Raw genomic sequence first — 17,488 nt, forward strand, 5'->3', positions numbered from 1 at the left:
ATTCTTGTCTTTTCTGCGGAGGAGTTGAGCTGAAGTTAGCACATATCTGTGGCTCTGACTCTGTGTGGATGAATTGATGAAGTAGTTTTTCAGAGTCAGTTGTTATAACAAGGCAGTTGTTTCTCTTTTAGCACATGAACAGTGTGATAATCAGATTGAGGTTTATGAAGAGATTCTGATGAAAACTGCTCAGAAGAGACTTTAATAAGGAAAAAAATCCTCCTGCTTCTCCTCAGTTTTTGGCCCAAATACTTTTCCACAATTTAGTTTGCTAAATAATTAAAGGCAAACAACTTGTACGTGTGCGCAGATTTAATGAACTGGCAACTTTACTCTCGCTAAACTAATTCTTAAATAGCTTTTTGTGCTTTCGTGAAGTCGACAGTCATCAATGTATGTTTTAAGTTTTGGGATCTGGTTGTTCTGACTGGAAATAAGTCACCAAACACATTTACTGTGTCGGAGCCAGGTATGTATATAAAAACCACTCCCTCGCTATAAATGACATTTCACTGCCATGTTGTTGATCTTTGTCCTGACTTGAGAATGAGCCAGCACCTGAACATGAATGTGAAACATGCTCACGGAGAGAAAACAGGGCTCCATGTTATTTATCACCTGCAGTTGCAGTGGATGTGGGAGGAAGGTGATGAGTCATTGGACTTTCTCTCTGGGAACCGTCCCTTCTGACTCTGGGAGGGTTTGAAAACCAGTTGTATAATAACCACATATCCAACTGGAGTGGCTCTGTTTTGCGTTAAGGGGGCCCGGGGCGTTATGTAATACTGGGAGAGGCACACACATCACATTTAGAAATAGAGACATGGCGTGCACCGTTAAGTTGTGCGCCCCCCGCGGTGTGAGTATTTCGGGGATGTCCCTCCCTTGTGCGCTTCAATGGCACAAATCCTTTTTACGCACGGAGCGAACAGCGGTGGAGGACGACGCAGCAGCAGCAGCAGCTCCACTAGACAACACAAAAGGGGGTTGGGCTTGTGACAAAGTGTCTGCAATCTGACACGACCCCGTGTTTTCTTCTTCTGCTCCATGTGGCTTGGATAGAGGAGAGGGGGAAGTTTCGAGGGCTGGTTCCTCACACGAGAAATACGCGAGTCCAGGGGGCGTTTTTCGAGACGACTCTGGCGCGCGGTGCCTTTTACGCGCGGCACAGACGCACACCGGGATGGCCGGAGTGGGGGAGAAGACGCACGCTGCCGCCGCCGCCGCCCCGGTGCCGTCCTGGGTCGGGCGACCGGAGTGGGAGATGCAATACCGACGGTTTAACTACATCCACGAAATGAGCTGTGGAGAAGTGGGCGCGCATCTGTACAGCCGCATGTGCTGCGCAGGTAGGTTCGAGCGCTCAGCCGCAGTCTCCATCTCCCAGTAACAGGAGGAGGCTGTGGTGGGGAGGGGCAGCTGCTGGTGACGGTGTTAACCGTTTCCTCTCCTCCGTCAGAGGACGGAAAGCCCCGAGGCGGAGAGGAGGGGGGGTGGGGGGGGGGGGGGGGGGGCGTCCACCAGCCAAGTTTATTATGATTCTGTTATTAGACATTTATAGGGTTTAAAACAAAGGAAATACTGTTTATTATCAGTGATAATAATCTGTGAAAATTAATGATGTAGAGGAGAGATGATGAATTGGTGTCTGAAAATTATGAAGCAATTATTTTGATGATCAGATAAATGTTTGATAAAATTTTTAGACCATGATTTAGACGATAACCAAAATTCAAACAATTAGTCAAGTTTGGGTGCAGGAACTTTATAACCTCCATAATTTCTGACTTTTAATAATAAGAATAATTAATGTTTTAACCTTTTCCAAACCTCCACCCCCATAGAGCAAGGTAGATGTCCATGAGCAAAGTTTTATTATTGTTCTGTTTTTTTCTATGATTAGTCTTTTGTGTCTTGAAACAAAGAAAATATAATAATAATAATAATAATAATAATAATAATAATAATAATAATAATAATAATAATAATGTAAAACAGAAATGATAAAATTATTAATTTTGTGGTCAAAAATGAAGCAGCAAAAATGGTCCTCATCATTAAATTGTTAAAAAAAAAATGTGGGGTCAAAATTCAGCTTCTCAGATATTACATTTTTTTATTTTTTGGCCCAAAACAAATATTTTGTATATGTTCCCTTTGGGTATGGTAACTTTTATTCAAAAGTATTTTCATAATTTTCTGACTTGAAATAAAAGATGAATAGATTAATCAAAAATGTATAATTGTCAGATGAGTCGATAATGAGAAGTAACTGAATGTTGCGGCTGCACATTCTGAGGTCGGGAGATGATCCTATGAAGTGAGTGACTCAGTCTTTCACCGATGACTCAACCTGAACATGCAAAGCAAAAGTAAACATCCCTCTCTGTTTACCCTCCTGAGTATTTGATAAACATCATCGGACATCTCTCAGATCCGGGTCTAAGTGCTGTGAGAACTCCTGTGTTTTTCCCTCTCGGAGTTGTAGATTCCTCTGGAGGTTTGAGGCCAGAGCTGCTCGCCTGGAAACTGGCAGCGTCCTTGTGTTTTTGCTGCTTTGTCATAGCAACCACTCTCTCACAAATCACATTTCTGCCCACAAGCAGAAGTGACTCGTCTGTAAACACAAGTCGACTGTGCGGGGCCCAGACTGACCCCGGACTTTCCTCACAGTAGCCCGGGCCTCTGATTACAGACAAGAGTTTGTTGGCTACTAGTTAAACATTCAAGTGGATCATATGCTCAAGACCTTTCCTCATAGCCTGCACTGAAGCCTTTCCAACAGTAGAGGGAGACAAACGAGTGTTGAGCAATTAGCTCGTCTCTTCTCTTTAATTGCTCTCGGTGCTGTCACATCTGCACATCATCAATCCAGTCTCATATTCTCATAAGCAGAAGACTGCAAACACCATGTGGGGCTGATTATGTGTTGTTGTGTTCGCACGCTGCCTGAAGATGTTTTTTCATATTGGGAAAGAAATATGGAGTCTTCAGTTCTTTTTAATTACGGGAGGGAGGATGTGATGTGGGCAACTCAAAGGAAAACTTCAAAAAGCAACACTGCCCCATGAATCTCTCCGTGCGGCTGGAGGTCACTTGAGTTTATTGTCCGCGTGCATCTCCCATGTTTTCCTTCTCCTATCACTACTTGTTTTTGGAATAAATTCCACACAGTGATAACAGCAGACAGATCTTTGTCTTCTCCCGGAGTAGTGCATGCCTTCCTGCCCTCTCCGCTGCCAGCTTCAGGCTGGATCTGCCCCACCATGCCCTGCGGGGCCTCCATTCCTCACCATTGGCAAAGCTCCCTCCCTGAAACCCATCCATCGTTCATCCCTCCGTCGTAAATCCCGTCAGGAGCTGCGAGCCAGATGGTTCCCCGTGTTCCTGTCAGCCCCTCATTCCTGTCGTCAGAGGGGCTGACGCTGCAGGTTGTCACTTGTGCAGATGAGCACTGGGAGTTCTGGGGCCCGGGTGGTGTTATCGCAGAAAGGCGGCACCCTCTGTAGGAATGCAGAGACTTGCTTTGCTGTCATTGTAAAAAACTGCTATCAGCTCCCTCAGGTTTATCTCTGCGTGTTATCAGCAGCAGGGAGAAGAGAACTAACCACACAATACTTCTCTGTGTGCGCCAGCGTGTGTTTCTGATAACAGACTTGTTTTTTAATAACGTAATTATATCATCAAAGAGCTTGTTCCTCTTTGTGCAACTGATTCCGTGGTAATGTTTGACAGCATCATGGGACAAATTTAGGGTTTTTTGTTTTCGATCTGCACAAAATCACAGCAAAGCTGGAAATGCTCCGAGGCAAGAAAAAGCAGCTGCAAGTGAATATTTGCACAAATCCTCTCAACCGTAGAAATGTCTACAGCTTTACGTCAAGTTATGATTTTAGAGACTCTAACAAATCACTGCTGCATTTGTCACTTTTCAGTCACACATATATATTTAAAATTCTAGGGTTTCATGTTTATGTGCAGCCTGCAGGGTTGAGGTCTGGGGAAGGTGCAACATCGGCAGCTTCCATTTCTCAAGCCCCGACAAGCCACCTCCCTCCGCTGGCATCCCAAAAATCTCTCCTTTTACAGTCTGATGTCAGTGTCTGCACGGAGAATTGATGCACCCACGGGTGAAAGGTGCTGCAGGTATTCAGGAGCTTCAGGACGTGTGCGTGTTAGCGTGGAGGTGCGAGTTCAGAGCCCCTGCACATCTAAAGCCTGCTGCAGAACTAAAAGCAAGGCAGTGTTTAGTGTTGTTTTAGATCATCTTGTACAAATCCAGAACAAGGACAAAATGCAAAAATAAGAATCCTGCTTGTCATCTCATGCACACAGACACACACTGTTGTCTACGTCCACACTGAGCCACAATAGCTGCTTTGTGTCGGGGCTCGTTCTCTGCAGCAGTGTGGTTGCTCCATTAAGAGTCTTTTTGAAAGCTGTTCCTTTTGTCTTTGTTTGTGCATCTGTGGCGAGGAACCGGCCGAACAGAAGCTTTTATACTGGACTGCAAACGAATCTGAACAAAAATAATCCAAACCCGATGCTTCACTTTGAAGCTCAGCCTGGCAGGTTGTTCCCATTAGAAAACTTCACTTCTATTATTCCTCCTGCTGCTGAATTCTCAGACGAGAAAACAAAAAACCCTCGGTGCTTGTTTTGTCTTTAACTTTGTCCTGATGTGAAGTTTGCTTGTGGTTCCTCAAAGTGAAGGTCGTTGTTTCCTCTCCTCTGCTCTGCTGCCTCCTTGCAGGGTCTCTGTGTTCAGGCTCATCACTGAGACTCTTGTTCAGACGTCCGGGCTCAGACCACAGACGTGGATTTGAGTCGGGGGGGGGGGGCAGGCTCCAGTGACCCGACGCTCTGCAGCTTTGTCTGTACGAGGGATTAGTGCTCTTTTTAAGAAGTAAACGTCATGTCATAGTTAATTGTGGTTCCTGCGCTGTCGTAAGATTACCTGAGTTAAAGACATCAGAGCAGTTATTTACCTCCGACCCTTTTTCTGATGACTCGTCTTTAATTGAGCTCCATGAACTTGCGGCTGTTTCGTTGTGAACGTTTAGGTGTCTTTATATTTTTGGAAAACTATTTGTTATTGCCCAGATAGTACAACAGTTTTCAGCCAGAACAGCCCCCCCCGGTCGTCTCTGGGAAAGCGTCGTATTCACAAACACATTTAAAGTGAAATGCAGGATTAAAAACGCTGAAATCACGGATATCAGAGAATCTTTGCACATATCAAGCTTTCAACTTAATTAACCTGCAGCAATTAATAGGATAAAGAGTGTAAAATGTTTGCTATGATGGATTAAATGTCTCAAACCATTGGCAATGAAAATAAAAACTACAAAAAACTAAAAGAAACATTGTAAAATGCAGATTATATGTAATTTGTGAGCGAATTAAAGATACACAAATTCTTCTCTTTAGATTTTAGCGGCTCATCATAACCATAGTGACTAAAAATAAATATATAATAATGATAATAACAAATTTAGAGACAAGTGAATGTTATTTAACGTCTCTACATTTAGAAGTTATCAGTGCAGAGGTGTGTTTAGTGTGTTTGCTCTGAGGGTCTTTACTGTTCCATCTCACAACAGGCCTGAGTCCTCCCTCTGCTCCGTGGTGAGTGACAACCGCTGACATTGACATCCCCTGCAGGCAGGCATGTTGCAAGAGCTGGTGAAAAAAACTAAGTGACTGTCAGAGAGAGAGAGAGCGAATGAAGACAGGGTGGAAAAAAGGGAGGAAGACTTGTGTTTAGCAGCTGAATCAGTGCCTGGGACACTCCCACGTAGCGACAGGATCGTCCACTGGAGCTCAGGAGATCACAAGAGTCTCGTACGGGAGACGACGTGGCCCCAGGACCTGCACAGGCCGGTTTTTAGATTCTGATTGTGATCACTGAGTTGACGGCAGCGTGACGATGGAGCCGAGGTTCAGGAACTACTCGTCTGACAGTGTGGGCAGTGTGGGGGTCTTCATAGAGGACCCGTACAACCAGGGGAGGCTCAGGGCCATGGACCACAGCAAAGGTAGAGTTTGTCTCAGTGTTCACTTTGTGTCAGAGCGTCTGAAGCCGGGTTTCATCCTGGTGGAGTCTTGAGATTAGGAATCAGTTTGTGGATCAGTTTATCCTCTAAAAGCCTTTGTTTGTTTTTTGCTCTGACTGTTTTTTATTCAGGAGAAAAATGCGTGTAAAGGCAATTTAACGTTTAAATTTGCACCGATGATATTTTTGTCTGTGGTCGTCTGCTGCCTCCCTTTAATCAAACGGACCACGCCCCTTTATGTGTCACACATGTTCCTCTTTTTATTGGTCGACTCTGCTGACTCCCATTGAAAAGGGACGAGCACAGAAATCTGTGAAAGAGACAGAAGAACTGAGAAAAATGCTAAATGGAATGAGACATTTATACATGGACACCAATATTCAGATATTAATCTGTTTAAGACAATAATCTGAGTATGAGAGCATCATTTATATTTCAAATCACGTCTTAAATATAAACCGTTGCCTTTTTTTTGTAGTTGAATAAAACTACTTATTCTTATAATCTTATAAAAAGGCAGAAATTGCATTAAAGTTAAAAGTTGCTTTAAAAAAGTAGATTTTAGTAGAAATCAGATCCTGTTGTCTCGTCACAGCTTCACTCCTCAGGCAGGAGCTTGTCAGAGTCGAACACACGATGCTCCGTCAGGACACCTGATCCATGTCACCTCATCTGAAAAACCTTCTTTGACTCTGAGGATGAAAAGAAACAAACCCTCTGAGGCTCCAGGCCACAAAAAAACTCCATTTGCAGGAGGGATCGGTGAAGTTAGTTTTTCAGTGGCGTGTGTTTCACAGGTTTGAGTCTTGGATCGTAAAAGATCAGCGTTCGGCCTCTGACCTCGATTCCTTCTCCTGGTTTTCAGAAGCAGCTGTTTCCTGATATAACAGTTAATGAGAGAAAAGGCTGTTTTTATAATTTGAGTTTTATTTTCCACTTTTTCGTGAGTCACCGACACGATGCCACCCTGAGATTGGCGCCGGCGCCACAGGATGTCTTCTTCTTCTTTGGTTTCTCTGTTCCCTTTTCCATCTTATCGCTTGTGTGACACGAGCTTTGATCTCGCTCAGAAAAATGTAATCAACCTCCTCCTGTTGTGTGACGAGGAAGAAGCTCACACGAACGTCTTCTTCAACCGTCTCTTCAGACACTAAATCCCGTTGCTTTGAATCTTCATCCCTTCGGATCAGCCACAGTTTGGTTTTCTCACCTCATCACTTTACTTGTGTTGAAGAGTTGGAGGCGTGAACTTTCTCCACAGTTTCTTAAATGTGGTTGATAACATCTCAGGAAAACATGGCAGAGCCGAGACAATAATCAGGCTGTGAAATCAAAACCACTAGAGCAGAGTTCCTGCAGGAGAGGACATGTTCCTGTCGAGGTGTTAACCTGTCGGAGGTTATTTACTCGTTTCCTCCGACATGTACGACACCTTTCTGTTGTGGTTTTGATGGACAGGTTCCCTCCCGAGTCATTGGCAGCAGCTTTAGCAGTTTATCTTCATAAATATGTATTTATCAGAATGTGTGAAATCTGGTGAAACTGAAGCTTTTCTTCTGTTTTTAAATGAGGAGATTTGTTTCCCTGTAGGGTCTCGAACCAAACTGTGGTTTTGAATGTTTAATGAAACAGCTGTTTGGGCTCAGGACCCTTCTGAAGCCTCAGAAAATACATCTTAATGGAAAGACTGTAGGATTTCTGAGGATAATAAACAGAAACAATATACTGACCAAAAGCAAAGTCATCTTAAAAGCACCAATTTTTGGCTTTTTTCCACATGAATTATCTTTTCTGCATCTTCCTAAAACTGTTGAAATAAATCAATAAACTTCCCATCAATGGAAACCATGGGGGGTCTGGAGCTGTGAGACAAAATGTTCAGCAGGAACACAAAGTACAAGTTACTTGGAGTTAATAGAGTAAAGCAGGGGGAGCTTCTATTTTACCACATAGTTAATGTTTCTTGTTTTTCTGTCTTTCTCCAGATGAACGGGACCGAGTTCAGAAGAAGACCTTCACAAAATGGGTCAACAAACACCTGATGAAGGTCAGAACCAACTTCTTCTACACCTACTAACACAAATATTTTCACATTTGGCTCGATTATAAAACCAAGAAACGGTTATACAATCTTTTCTTTTCTTAATTTTGGGGCGTATTTAAAAATAGAATCTCCAGATGTCCTAAAACGACCCTGAAGCTTTTTCTGTTCCAGTCGAATTCCAGCGGTTCCTTTTACATCACATCTGGTTACAATAGATTAAATTACTCAACAGTTTCTCCGGAGGTTCTCAGGCGTCTGACGTCTGCTCGACCTGCAAGATAATCTGCAAACAGACGACACAACCAAATCAGATTTTAATTCCCCGCAGCTCGAAAAAAGCTCTGACGAAGGTGAAAAAACATCACAAATCACGTTCTTCTCACAGTGAAGTCCACACATGCTGTTTATATTTAACTGTCGGGGCGTGAGTCACACACACCTGGTCTCACTTTCACCGCGGTGCCGTCGGCCCGGCCTCGCTCAGGTTTCACATCTGGACTCCAGAGCGTCGGCGCGGCTCCGCAGGGGAACAGGAAGCTTCCGGAGCTGAACTCCTGCTCCGAAAAACACGTCTGCAGTCGTGAATAATGTAAAGAAATACCTGTGAAGCTTTCTGGCCCGTGACCCTTTAAAAAGAGGAAGCATTCCAATGTGTGATGTGCAGAATAAAGAGCCTCAGACAGAAATTCTGTTGACAAGGAAAAAAGTTTGTTTCAGCTTCTTAAACGAGAGGATTCCTGCTTTTTTTTAGTCACAGTAAACTTAATAAGTAAAAGTTTTATACTGTTGATTCAAATCATCGACAAATCAAGCTGTTTGAAGACATCACCCTGAACTGGGAAGCAGTGATTGGTATTGATTTTACTTTATATGCTAATCAATCAACAGCTGGATTATTCACTGTTTCACTGTTTGTTTCCTTTTCAGTTTATCTGTGTTTTCAAATCAATTAATGTCGTCACAGATAATGACAAAGACAAAGAGTTGCACAACTACAACTTTGAACACCATCAAAGTTGTAGTTGTGCCTTTTTCCCAAACTACATTTACATGTTGTGTTTTCAGACGTTGTTTTTTAGCAGCTCTCACCTGCAGCGTGTCGGCTGCTCCTCGGAGGCAGAGTCCAGGATTTTGTTTTCACACGGGAACCGAGGCGTGTTAAAAACCTGAGGAATGTCGTCCGCGTGCGTCCTGCGACACGGCGCTCTGTCCCAGATGACTCACGGGCTTTGTCTCCGTCTTTGTCGGGAAAAATCCCTCAGATTTGGGTCCAAAAGACTCGACCCCCACCCCCCCCGAGGGGTTTTGGACTCGTGGTCACAACAGTCACGGGATTAAAGTGCGAGGCCTTGAACGCTTCATGGTCGACTCGCTCTGTCGTGTCTTGTCAACGAAAACCAGACGTTATTCTGTGTTTTAATGTTCGTTTCGGATTAAACGCTGCAGAACAAAGTGTTTTTCTCTAGTTTCAATCATTAATTTAATCAAACTGTCTTTGTGTAACGTCTGTGAACCAGCGTGTTTTCCTCCTGTCCCTCTGTTCTGTCCCGGCTCTTTCACATCGTCTCACATGAATCTGTTTCTTCTTTCCCATCCTTCATCCGTCCACCAGCACTGGAAGGGACAGGTAGGTGTCTGTCTGTGAGCAGAGTGCTGAGTGGACACGAGTTCAGTTCGTCCTGCATGTTAACCTTTACACCTTCTTTTGTTTTAACACCGATTGTTTTTCTAACTGCTTTAAGAGACTTGTCTGCAGTGCAGTGGTTTTATGTTGTGTAACTTCAACGGTTAAAAAACGGACAGTGCAGCAAATCCTACAAATATGTGAATATAGGTTACAGACGTACAGGAGGTCGAAGTTATGGTCATGGATTTCGTTTTTAAGATAAAACTTAAAAATGGAGATTAACTTCATGCTTAGTCTTTTTTCTGAGCAGTGACAGATTACTGCCGACACGTCACTGTGCTCGATCACGTTGAGTAAACCTGTAAATAAAGATGAACGACCACTTCTTCCCACCACCGTCAAGCGAAGCCTTAATATCCTGGACACGAGCGCCGCCATCTTACACCAACGACGTCATTTGGAGCCAGAGTCTCGTCGATACACGCGTTCGACCAATCGATCAATAACGAATTAGAATCAATCATCTTTGTGAAAAATGTGTTTAACGTGTACGTTTTAGTTTGGTCCACGTCCCATCCACTAACATGGTGGAGGCAGGGTTTATTACCCAGCCGGCCACCAGCTCATTTTGTTGGGGAGCTGCCAAATCGTCCATCTTTATTTGCAGACTCTAAGAAGCAGACGCCCCGATTATTAAATTAAACTAAATACTTGTTTACAGTTTAGATCCTCTAACGGCTCATGTTCCTTCACGTTATGAACCAAACGAGACGAATGACACCAAACACAATATTAACGACCTGTGAGAATAAGAACCGACTTGTATTTCACTTTCATCAAGTCCCTCCATGTTGTGTGTTTTCATCCATCCCTTTAAAGTCGTTGATCTTTTTCTTTAAGTTCAGATTTTAAGTTATTAAGTCAGACGTGGTTGTACCGGCTGTGGTGAGATCAGCAGCAGTTTGTATTGTGTGCGAATACAAAAGCAGCGATTTTTACAATGATGCTGATCGATTAAAAATAATTTACCTCCATTAATCAATGAACATGTCCCTCCCTTTCTCGTCTGTCCAGGCCCAGAGACACATCACCGACCTGTACGAGGACCTCAGAGATGGACACAACCTCATCTCCCTGCTGGAGGTGCTCTCCGGAGAGACACTGGTGAGCCTCACTGACCTTTGACCTTCACACCCGAGGACGTGTCCCTGTGTCTTATTCTCCCTGGCTCTCCCGCGCGACCCACTTTATTTCCTGTCCTCTGTGTCCCGGTGTGTTTGTCCTAACTGTTCGGTGTCCAGTCAGATATTTTCCCGCTGGTCCTCTCCACTCTTGCATGTGTTGAGTTCCTCGGGACACGCTGAGGCCCTGCGCACTCTTTTACTTTACTTACCTCAGCGCCGGTCTTTGTGGAGCACACCGTCTGGTGCTGTAGCCTTAAAAACACTAATTTTCATTATTTGCTTCCATCTCGTAACCTTTCTGCACTGACCTGTTTGACCCCTGGTTTTTCCCTTTTTTCTAATTCCTGTTTGCTGACCTCTGCCCTGACATTTCCCCCCCTTTTGCCTCTGCCTTCCTCTCTTGCGATGCTCGTGCTGTGGTAGCCGAGGGAACGTGACGTTGTGAGGAACGTGCGGTTGGTGAGTGGCGCCTGGACTGTGGCTGGCCGCCTCCTCGGGCGTGGCATGTGTCACCCCCCCAGGTGGCTGCTGGGTTGTGCATGATGACTGTCACACTCCCCGTTTACTGTCCCCTGTGTCATTGTCCTTCCATTTGATCTGAGACACACTTCCTCAGGTGTCTTGAATGAGTTTGAGCTGGTTTTAGGAGCAGCGTTGGTTACAGATGCATGTAGATTCTACTATAACTGGTAGAAGTAGGTAAAGGACCATGTTGCACATCCATGTAAAATTCAGTGTTTTCAAGGCAGCAAATTACAGTTTTCAGATCCCGTTATTTGTTTTGTGGGTTTAAATCATCAACAACATAATACTGTTAATGTTGAGGAAGCACAAAAGCACATTCAAACTTGATAATCACAAAGTGCTGGACAACCAGAACATGAGAAATCTCCAGTTGATGCTCCTCCAGATGTTTTATTTCACCTCCCAGGTAACAGCAGGGGCCTGTGCCTCAAACGTTACGTGGGAGGTGAAATAAAAAAGTCTGTGGGAGCAGAAGTTGACAATCATTCGAGAAACTTCCGAAGAATATGCGGTGAATTCAAAATGCTCGTCCTAGATCAAACTGCAAGACACAAGATTCAGACACAGCTAAGATCCCAGTCTGCAAACCAGTCAGAATACAGGAAAACATGTAAAATCACTGGGCACAGTCCTGTTAAACAGATGTAAAAGGTTAAAGAGTTTCCTCTGTGTATCGACAGTAAAAAGTTTTCGTCACTGCGAGCTGATAAATGTTTAAACTAAAAAACAAAGCGGCTGAAAGCTTAACATGTGGAGCACTGATGCATGTCACAGCCATCACTGCTGGTCTCACTGCGTCCTGCACAGACACGTTGTTAGTCGTCCCCAGAGAAGAGATTTGAGACTGATGGTCCCTGAGTTTATCATTCACCCTCATGCTTTCACCTGCAGACATCCCGGCTGCATCTCGAATGCATCTCTGGGTCACGGAGGGTCGTGTCTGACCCTGAACGCTTAGATCACAACCACGCACAATTTGAATCACACTTCAAATTTGGTTTAGGTTTCGAAGCCCATTTGGCTGTGAAGCTTCTAGATCCAGTAGAATCGATCACTGACGGTGCTGCCGGAGCCTGAAACACCTGCTCCCTCAGTCATGGGGCGTTTGGCTGTTTGTTGGTCACTCTCCAACCTCGTGTGTTGTCTCCTGCTGATGTTTGGTCTCGTCTCTCGTAGCCGCGGGAGAAAGGACGGATGCGCTTCCACAAGCTGCAGAATGTACAGATCGCTCTGGACTTTCTCAAACACAGACAGGTCGGTGAAGGAAAAAGATGTTTAATGCATAGTTAGATTAAAGCTGCTATTTGAAACTATAGTTATACATGTATAAGTACAAATACACTAACAACCTGTGACCTAAATAACTGTATTGGTATTCACACACCTTCAGGTCAAACTGGTCAACATCAGGAATGATGACATTGCAGATGGAAACCCAAAGCTGACCCTGGGTCTGATATGGACCATCATCCTTCACTTCCAGGTAACACACGATTCTCGTCACCAGAGCCGGACCGACTTATTGGTTAAATCCACCGATGTGAGCGGTTCACATGTTTGCCGACATGAAAACTTTTATTTTTACAGAATAAACACATATTTTGAGAGGAATATGTCGAAGTATTTCCACCTTAAAACTGCAGAACACTAATTCCACTCGATTCAAACTGTGATGTCACAAACCTAATGAACCAATCCTGTCAATCCTGGCTTATTCACTCCTCAACTGCAGGGGGCGCTGTGAGGGGACGGGGGGGGGGGGGGGGACGGGGGGGGGGGGGGGGGGGGTATACTATCAAATGAGGAAGCTGTAGAGTTACATTCAAACCATTGTTCATGACAAACTTTTTAAATATGTATTCACACAGAAAGGTTTTCGAGCTGTAATAAACTGCTGGAGTGAGACGAAGTTTTCAAGTTATATAGTTTTAATGTTAGTGGTTAGTAATTATTGCCGAATTGCCTTTTTATAAATATTTACATCAGCCAATAAATCAATATTATTTCGACTCCTATGATTGGAATCGATCAGGCTCGACTTTTTCTGTAAATTCCTTTAATTATGTCTTTGAACTTAAACTGGGAAACTAGACAGAATAACATTAGACCTATTATTTAAATGGCTTCTACTTTTGTTTTGCCTGGACTCAAGTTGAACAGACGGTTGTAAAACGGCTGAATCATATTCCTCTTTCTCGTGTTTATCTTTCAAACTTCACGTTGGCACTGAATTCAGATTCTCCCATTATTTGACTGACATGTGTTTGTCTTTGGTTTAAGTTGCGTGATTACTTTGTTTTTGCAGCGGTGATGAAAATCAAAGTGCTTTTCCCTGCGTGGACTTTAATCATCGGCCTCGTGTTGACGCAGCAGTTTCAGAAGAGTTGAGTTCGGCTGCCAATCGTTTCCAAATGGGCGATATTGGGCATTTGGCAGCACTTATCCTCTTATACACAAATACCCCCGCTGCTGCAGCCTCCACTGCACCAAGACTAAACACTGAAGAAAGACATTCATTCATTTCTTTTGTAGAGGATTTTCATCCGTTTCTCCGTTTTCCTGTGAAGCTCGATTGGTTTGAATTAAATCTAAATGAAGAGACATGACTCCTCTTCCTCAAACGTAAACAATGTGAAATCTGGTCTGTGGCGGAGGAACGCGTCCGTCAGGGGGTGTTTCTGATGAGATAGATTTCCGCTCGGCAGATGGTTCTGTAGATTTGGGAAAAAAAACACGTGGGAGGACCCGATGCTTCCTTGATGCTATAATGATTATGATGGTTATGGTGGGATGTGGGATGGTTTGACTCATCCCTCAGTGTGACTCAGTGATTCCCACGAGACAGCTGGCAGGAGACGTGGGACGGCACGGCCCCCGGACCAAGCCAGACTCTGTAGAAAACTTTTTCTTTGTGTGTTGAACGTCACTGTAGCTTGTTTTCTAACCTGGGATACGTGTTTTTCTGTCGCCGACAAAGTAATAAAACCCAAAACGTCCCTGTAGATCTGCACTCAGTCGCCAGGCAGCTTTTATTTCCTCTAAATAAACCCATAATCTCTTTGTGTTGGCACAAACAATGGTTCATTTCCTCCGAGCTCCTGCAGGTGCAGCTCGTACTCAGGTGACCGGTGGGAATGAGGTGCCGCTCGGAGCTGGGATTCTCTCAGCACTTTAAAAACAGAGTCGCAGGGCGGAGGTCCTCTTTCCATTCGGCCTCTGACTCACATGTTGCCCACGTCCACAGTGAAGCACCGGGGTTTCCCTTCGACAGGGAAAATAGCAGAAGGAAGAAATGCCGCCTTTTTTCCCTCCTCCACCCTTTCCTGCAGAAATGATTAGTTCTGCTGTGACTCATCAACGCACCCGAACTGAAAATAGTGAATACTTTACTTCCTCCAGTAAAAGAAACCAGTCAGAACTGGAAGTATCGAGCTTCATTTAATAATTCATCAGCAGCAGCTAATGTGCTGTAGATTTACCGATGCATGGACGTTTAAAAATCACATTATGCAGACGTTGAATACTCTAAAAAGAGGTTGCAGATGTTTATCTTTATTTTGTCTAAGATGGTTTGAAACACTAGGTGGCGCTATGAGCTATATTGAACCCATAAATGCAGATTTTCTCTATTAAATTTGATAATAAACAGGGTTTTAAAACACGCGTTTATGTATTTCATGGAAGAAAAGTTTAGTTTGCAGCTCAAAAACACATAAAATCTGCAGAATCACTTGTGAGGTTTCCTGTGATTGTTGCTGGTTCAGAGAGCTCCACCCTCCTGGTGCATCAGGTCGACCAAAACAAACACCCACCTCTTCTCATCGAGCTCATCTGATTATAGATTGGACACGGACGGAGACTCCTGGGTGGTGGATTCACGCAAAAAACTAAACTCAGTGTCACAAAATCAAACCAGACTTTTCCTTGAAGACATTTGTATTGATTAAAATCGGCTGTTTGTTTTGTGGTCGCACTCAAGAGTTTCCCTTCTGTGTTCTCGTGACTCACGGCTCGCTCTCGCAGCTCCTGAAAAAAAGTCGGAATTTGCCCGTAGACTTTTTGTTGCACAGTCCAACATTCATTCACAGCAGCCGAGCATTTTACTGAGAGCTTCAGTGTAATTTAGTGACTCACAGGCTGATGTCTGTTTGTGCTTCTCTGAAGTTAATGGATTTCATGTGGCCCCTTAGGAAAAAAGTGGTGGTTTGATATTTAGAGGTTGTGATTGTGACTCATATGAAGTCCAGAAAAAAATCTGTGGGCAAAGCGGAAAAAAAGCTTTTTTTAAGCCCTTCAACCAACTCTTCAATTATATTCAACATACAAAGAAAAAAGTCATGTGCCACTGTGAGCAAATATAACGTTTAAATAAACGTACAGCTTTATATTTGAGGTTTAGGAAGAATACTGTAATTTAGATACGACCCTGATGGACATTTCCTGCTCTGGTTTGAATCTGTGTTCGTCCTCTCCCTCAGATCTCGGACATCCAGGTGAACGGTCAGTCGGACGACATGACGGCCAAAGAGAAGCTGCTGCTGTGGTCCCAGAGGATGGTGGAGGGATACCCGGGCCTGCGCTGCGACAACTTCACCGGCAGCTGGAGGGACGGGAAGCTCTTCAACGCCATCATACACAAACACAGGTGAGACGCACATCGAGGTCAGAGCGCGGGAAACCTGTTGATTAATGAGGACGCACTTTTCCATACGGTGGGTCGGGTAAAAGTGGAAAGATGGGGAAACATGGAAGGAAGGAAAGGATTGAAAAGAAGGTGATGATGATGTGAAACTGGGATTAAACCCAACTTTACAACAACAGTGGCACAAAAGGGTTTTCTGACTTGGATATCACTTTGGCAAAGACTATTTATACTATACTCTTCTACTGTCTTGTAGTTTGAAAGATAACGTGGTGTTTCCAGGATTCTTCAGTTATGGGAAAGTGTAAATAACTTTTGGACTCTGATATTCCGTCAGACCTGTCGTACTTGACACAGGAATTAAATTTCATCCATTACGGTCTTAGAAAGTCTTAACTTGAACTTGTTGAAACCTGCAGAAATGGTTTAATTCATGTTTGCAGGTTTTCACTGCAGATAAAGTGTCTATAGGAGCTTCATAAACTTCTCCACCTTTCCAATGTAAATCTGCATCATAATAAGAATAATAGTTGGAGGTATCTTAAGCCAGATTTGGGTTAAAAACATATACACATCTACAGACTGAACCACGCCCTCAGATCTCCACACTGAGGAAAGTCTTAACAGCCGAGAGGAGGCGGCTGTTTCAAAGTCCTTATGATTTAGGTGGAGTGCCACTTGCAGTCTCTCTGTGTGTGTGTGTGCACAGACAAAAAAACCACAGAAACTCCATGTAGAGCTGCGGCAGCTGGCGTCGCTCCCTGTGAGGAGACGGGGCGTTGCCTCTGTCGGTGTGGGTGTATCTCACTGGTTAGAGAAAAGGTTGCCCTAGAGGCGTGCTCTCTGGAGGCTCGGCAGGTCGCAGCAAAACGCAGGTACGCCATCCACAGATTCTTTGTCGGTGGAGGAAGAACGATATGCGGAGAGCTGCAGGACTCACACAGACATTTGGCTGAAGAGGACTCTAATTTCAATTCAAGGATGAAATCCTTATTATCATCAGACCCTCAAACGATTTTATAACTTCGGTTTTTGCCTGGAAACCTTTTTTCGTGCTTTTTATCGTGACCATTTGCAACCATGTTGAAGCTGAAGCGAAGGTTCCACTCGAAGCGGCACCTGAACAGCACGTCCAGCAGCACCGCGGGCTCCGTCAGCGACCTGGAGGACAGGGTGGTCATGCTGTGCGAGGACGTCCCGGCCGAAAGCTCCTTCGACTCGGGCCAAGGCTCCCACAGCCCGGGGGCCCGCTCCAGTCGAGGGTCCCACAGCGAGGAGCACGAAGGGGGACAGGAGCCTCACGTCTTCCACATGAGCCGGGACAGACCGACCCACAGGCAGGCGTCCTACCTGGACAGGGAACCAGCACAGCCCTACAAAAAATACTACATCCAGAGGGTGGTGGAAGTG

General features: G+C 44.4%; 1 protein-coding gene across 24 annotated transcripts in view; it reads left to right on the plus strand.

Annotated features, from left to right (window-relative positions):
* pleca (plectin a) overlaps positions 1-17,488 on the plus strand; it is an 87,610-nt gene that overhangs the window by 46,588 nt on the left and 23,534 nt on the right. For 6 of the 24 annotated variants that reach the window (XM_034599641.1, XM_034599644.1, XM_034599657.1 and 3 more), the window contains 7 exons: positions 8,042-8,103; positions 9,713-9,727; positions 10,802-10,891; positions 11,335-11,370; positions 12,613-12,690; positions 12,827-12,919; positions 15,915-16,081. In XM_034599641.1, the coding sequence (XP_034455532.1) occupies positions 8,042-8,103; positions 9,713-9,727; positions 10,802-10,891; positions 11,335-11,370; positions 12,613-12,690; positions 12,827-12,919; positions 15,915-16,081 (541 nt within the window). Of the gene's footprint in view, positions 1-685; positions 1,350-5,914; positions 6,039-8,041; positions 8,104-9,712; positions 9,728-10,801; positions 10,892-11,334; positions 11,371-12,612; positions 12,691-12,826; positions 12,920-15,914; positions 16,082-17,488 lie in introns of those variants that run through there. The other 18 variants (XM_034599643.1, XM_034599658.1, XM_034599664.1 and 15 more) reach the window with 8 other exon arrangements.

The sequence above is a fragment of the Hippoglossus hippoglossus genome, chromosome 11, assembly GCF_009819705.1.
Source record: "Hippoglossus hippoglossus isolate fHipHip1 chromosome 11, fHipHip1.pri, whole genome shotgun sequence".
In the NCBI taxonomy this organism is placed as follows: Eukaryota; Metazoa; Chordata; class Actinopteri; order Pleuronectiformes; family Pleuronectidae; genus Hippoglossus; species Hippoglossus hippoglossus.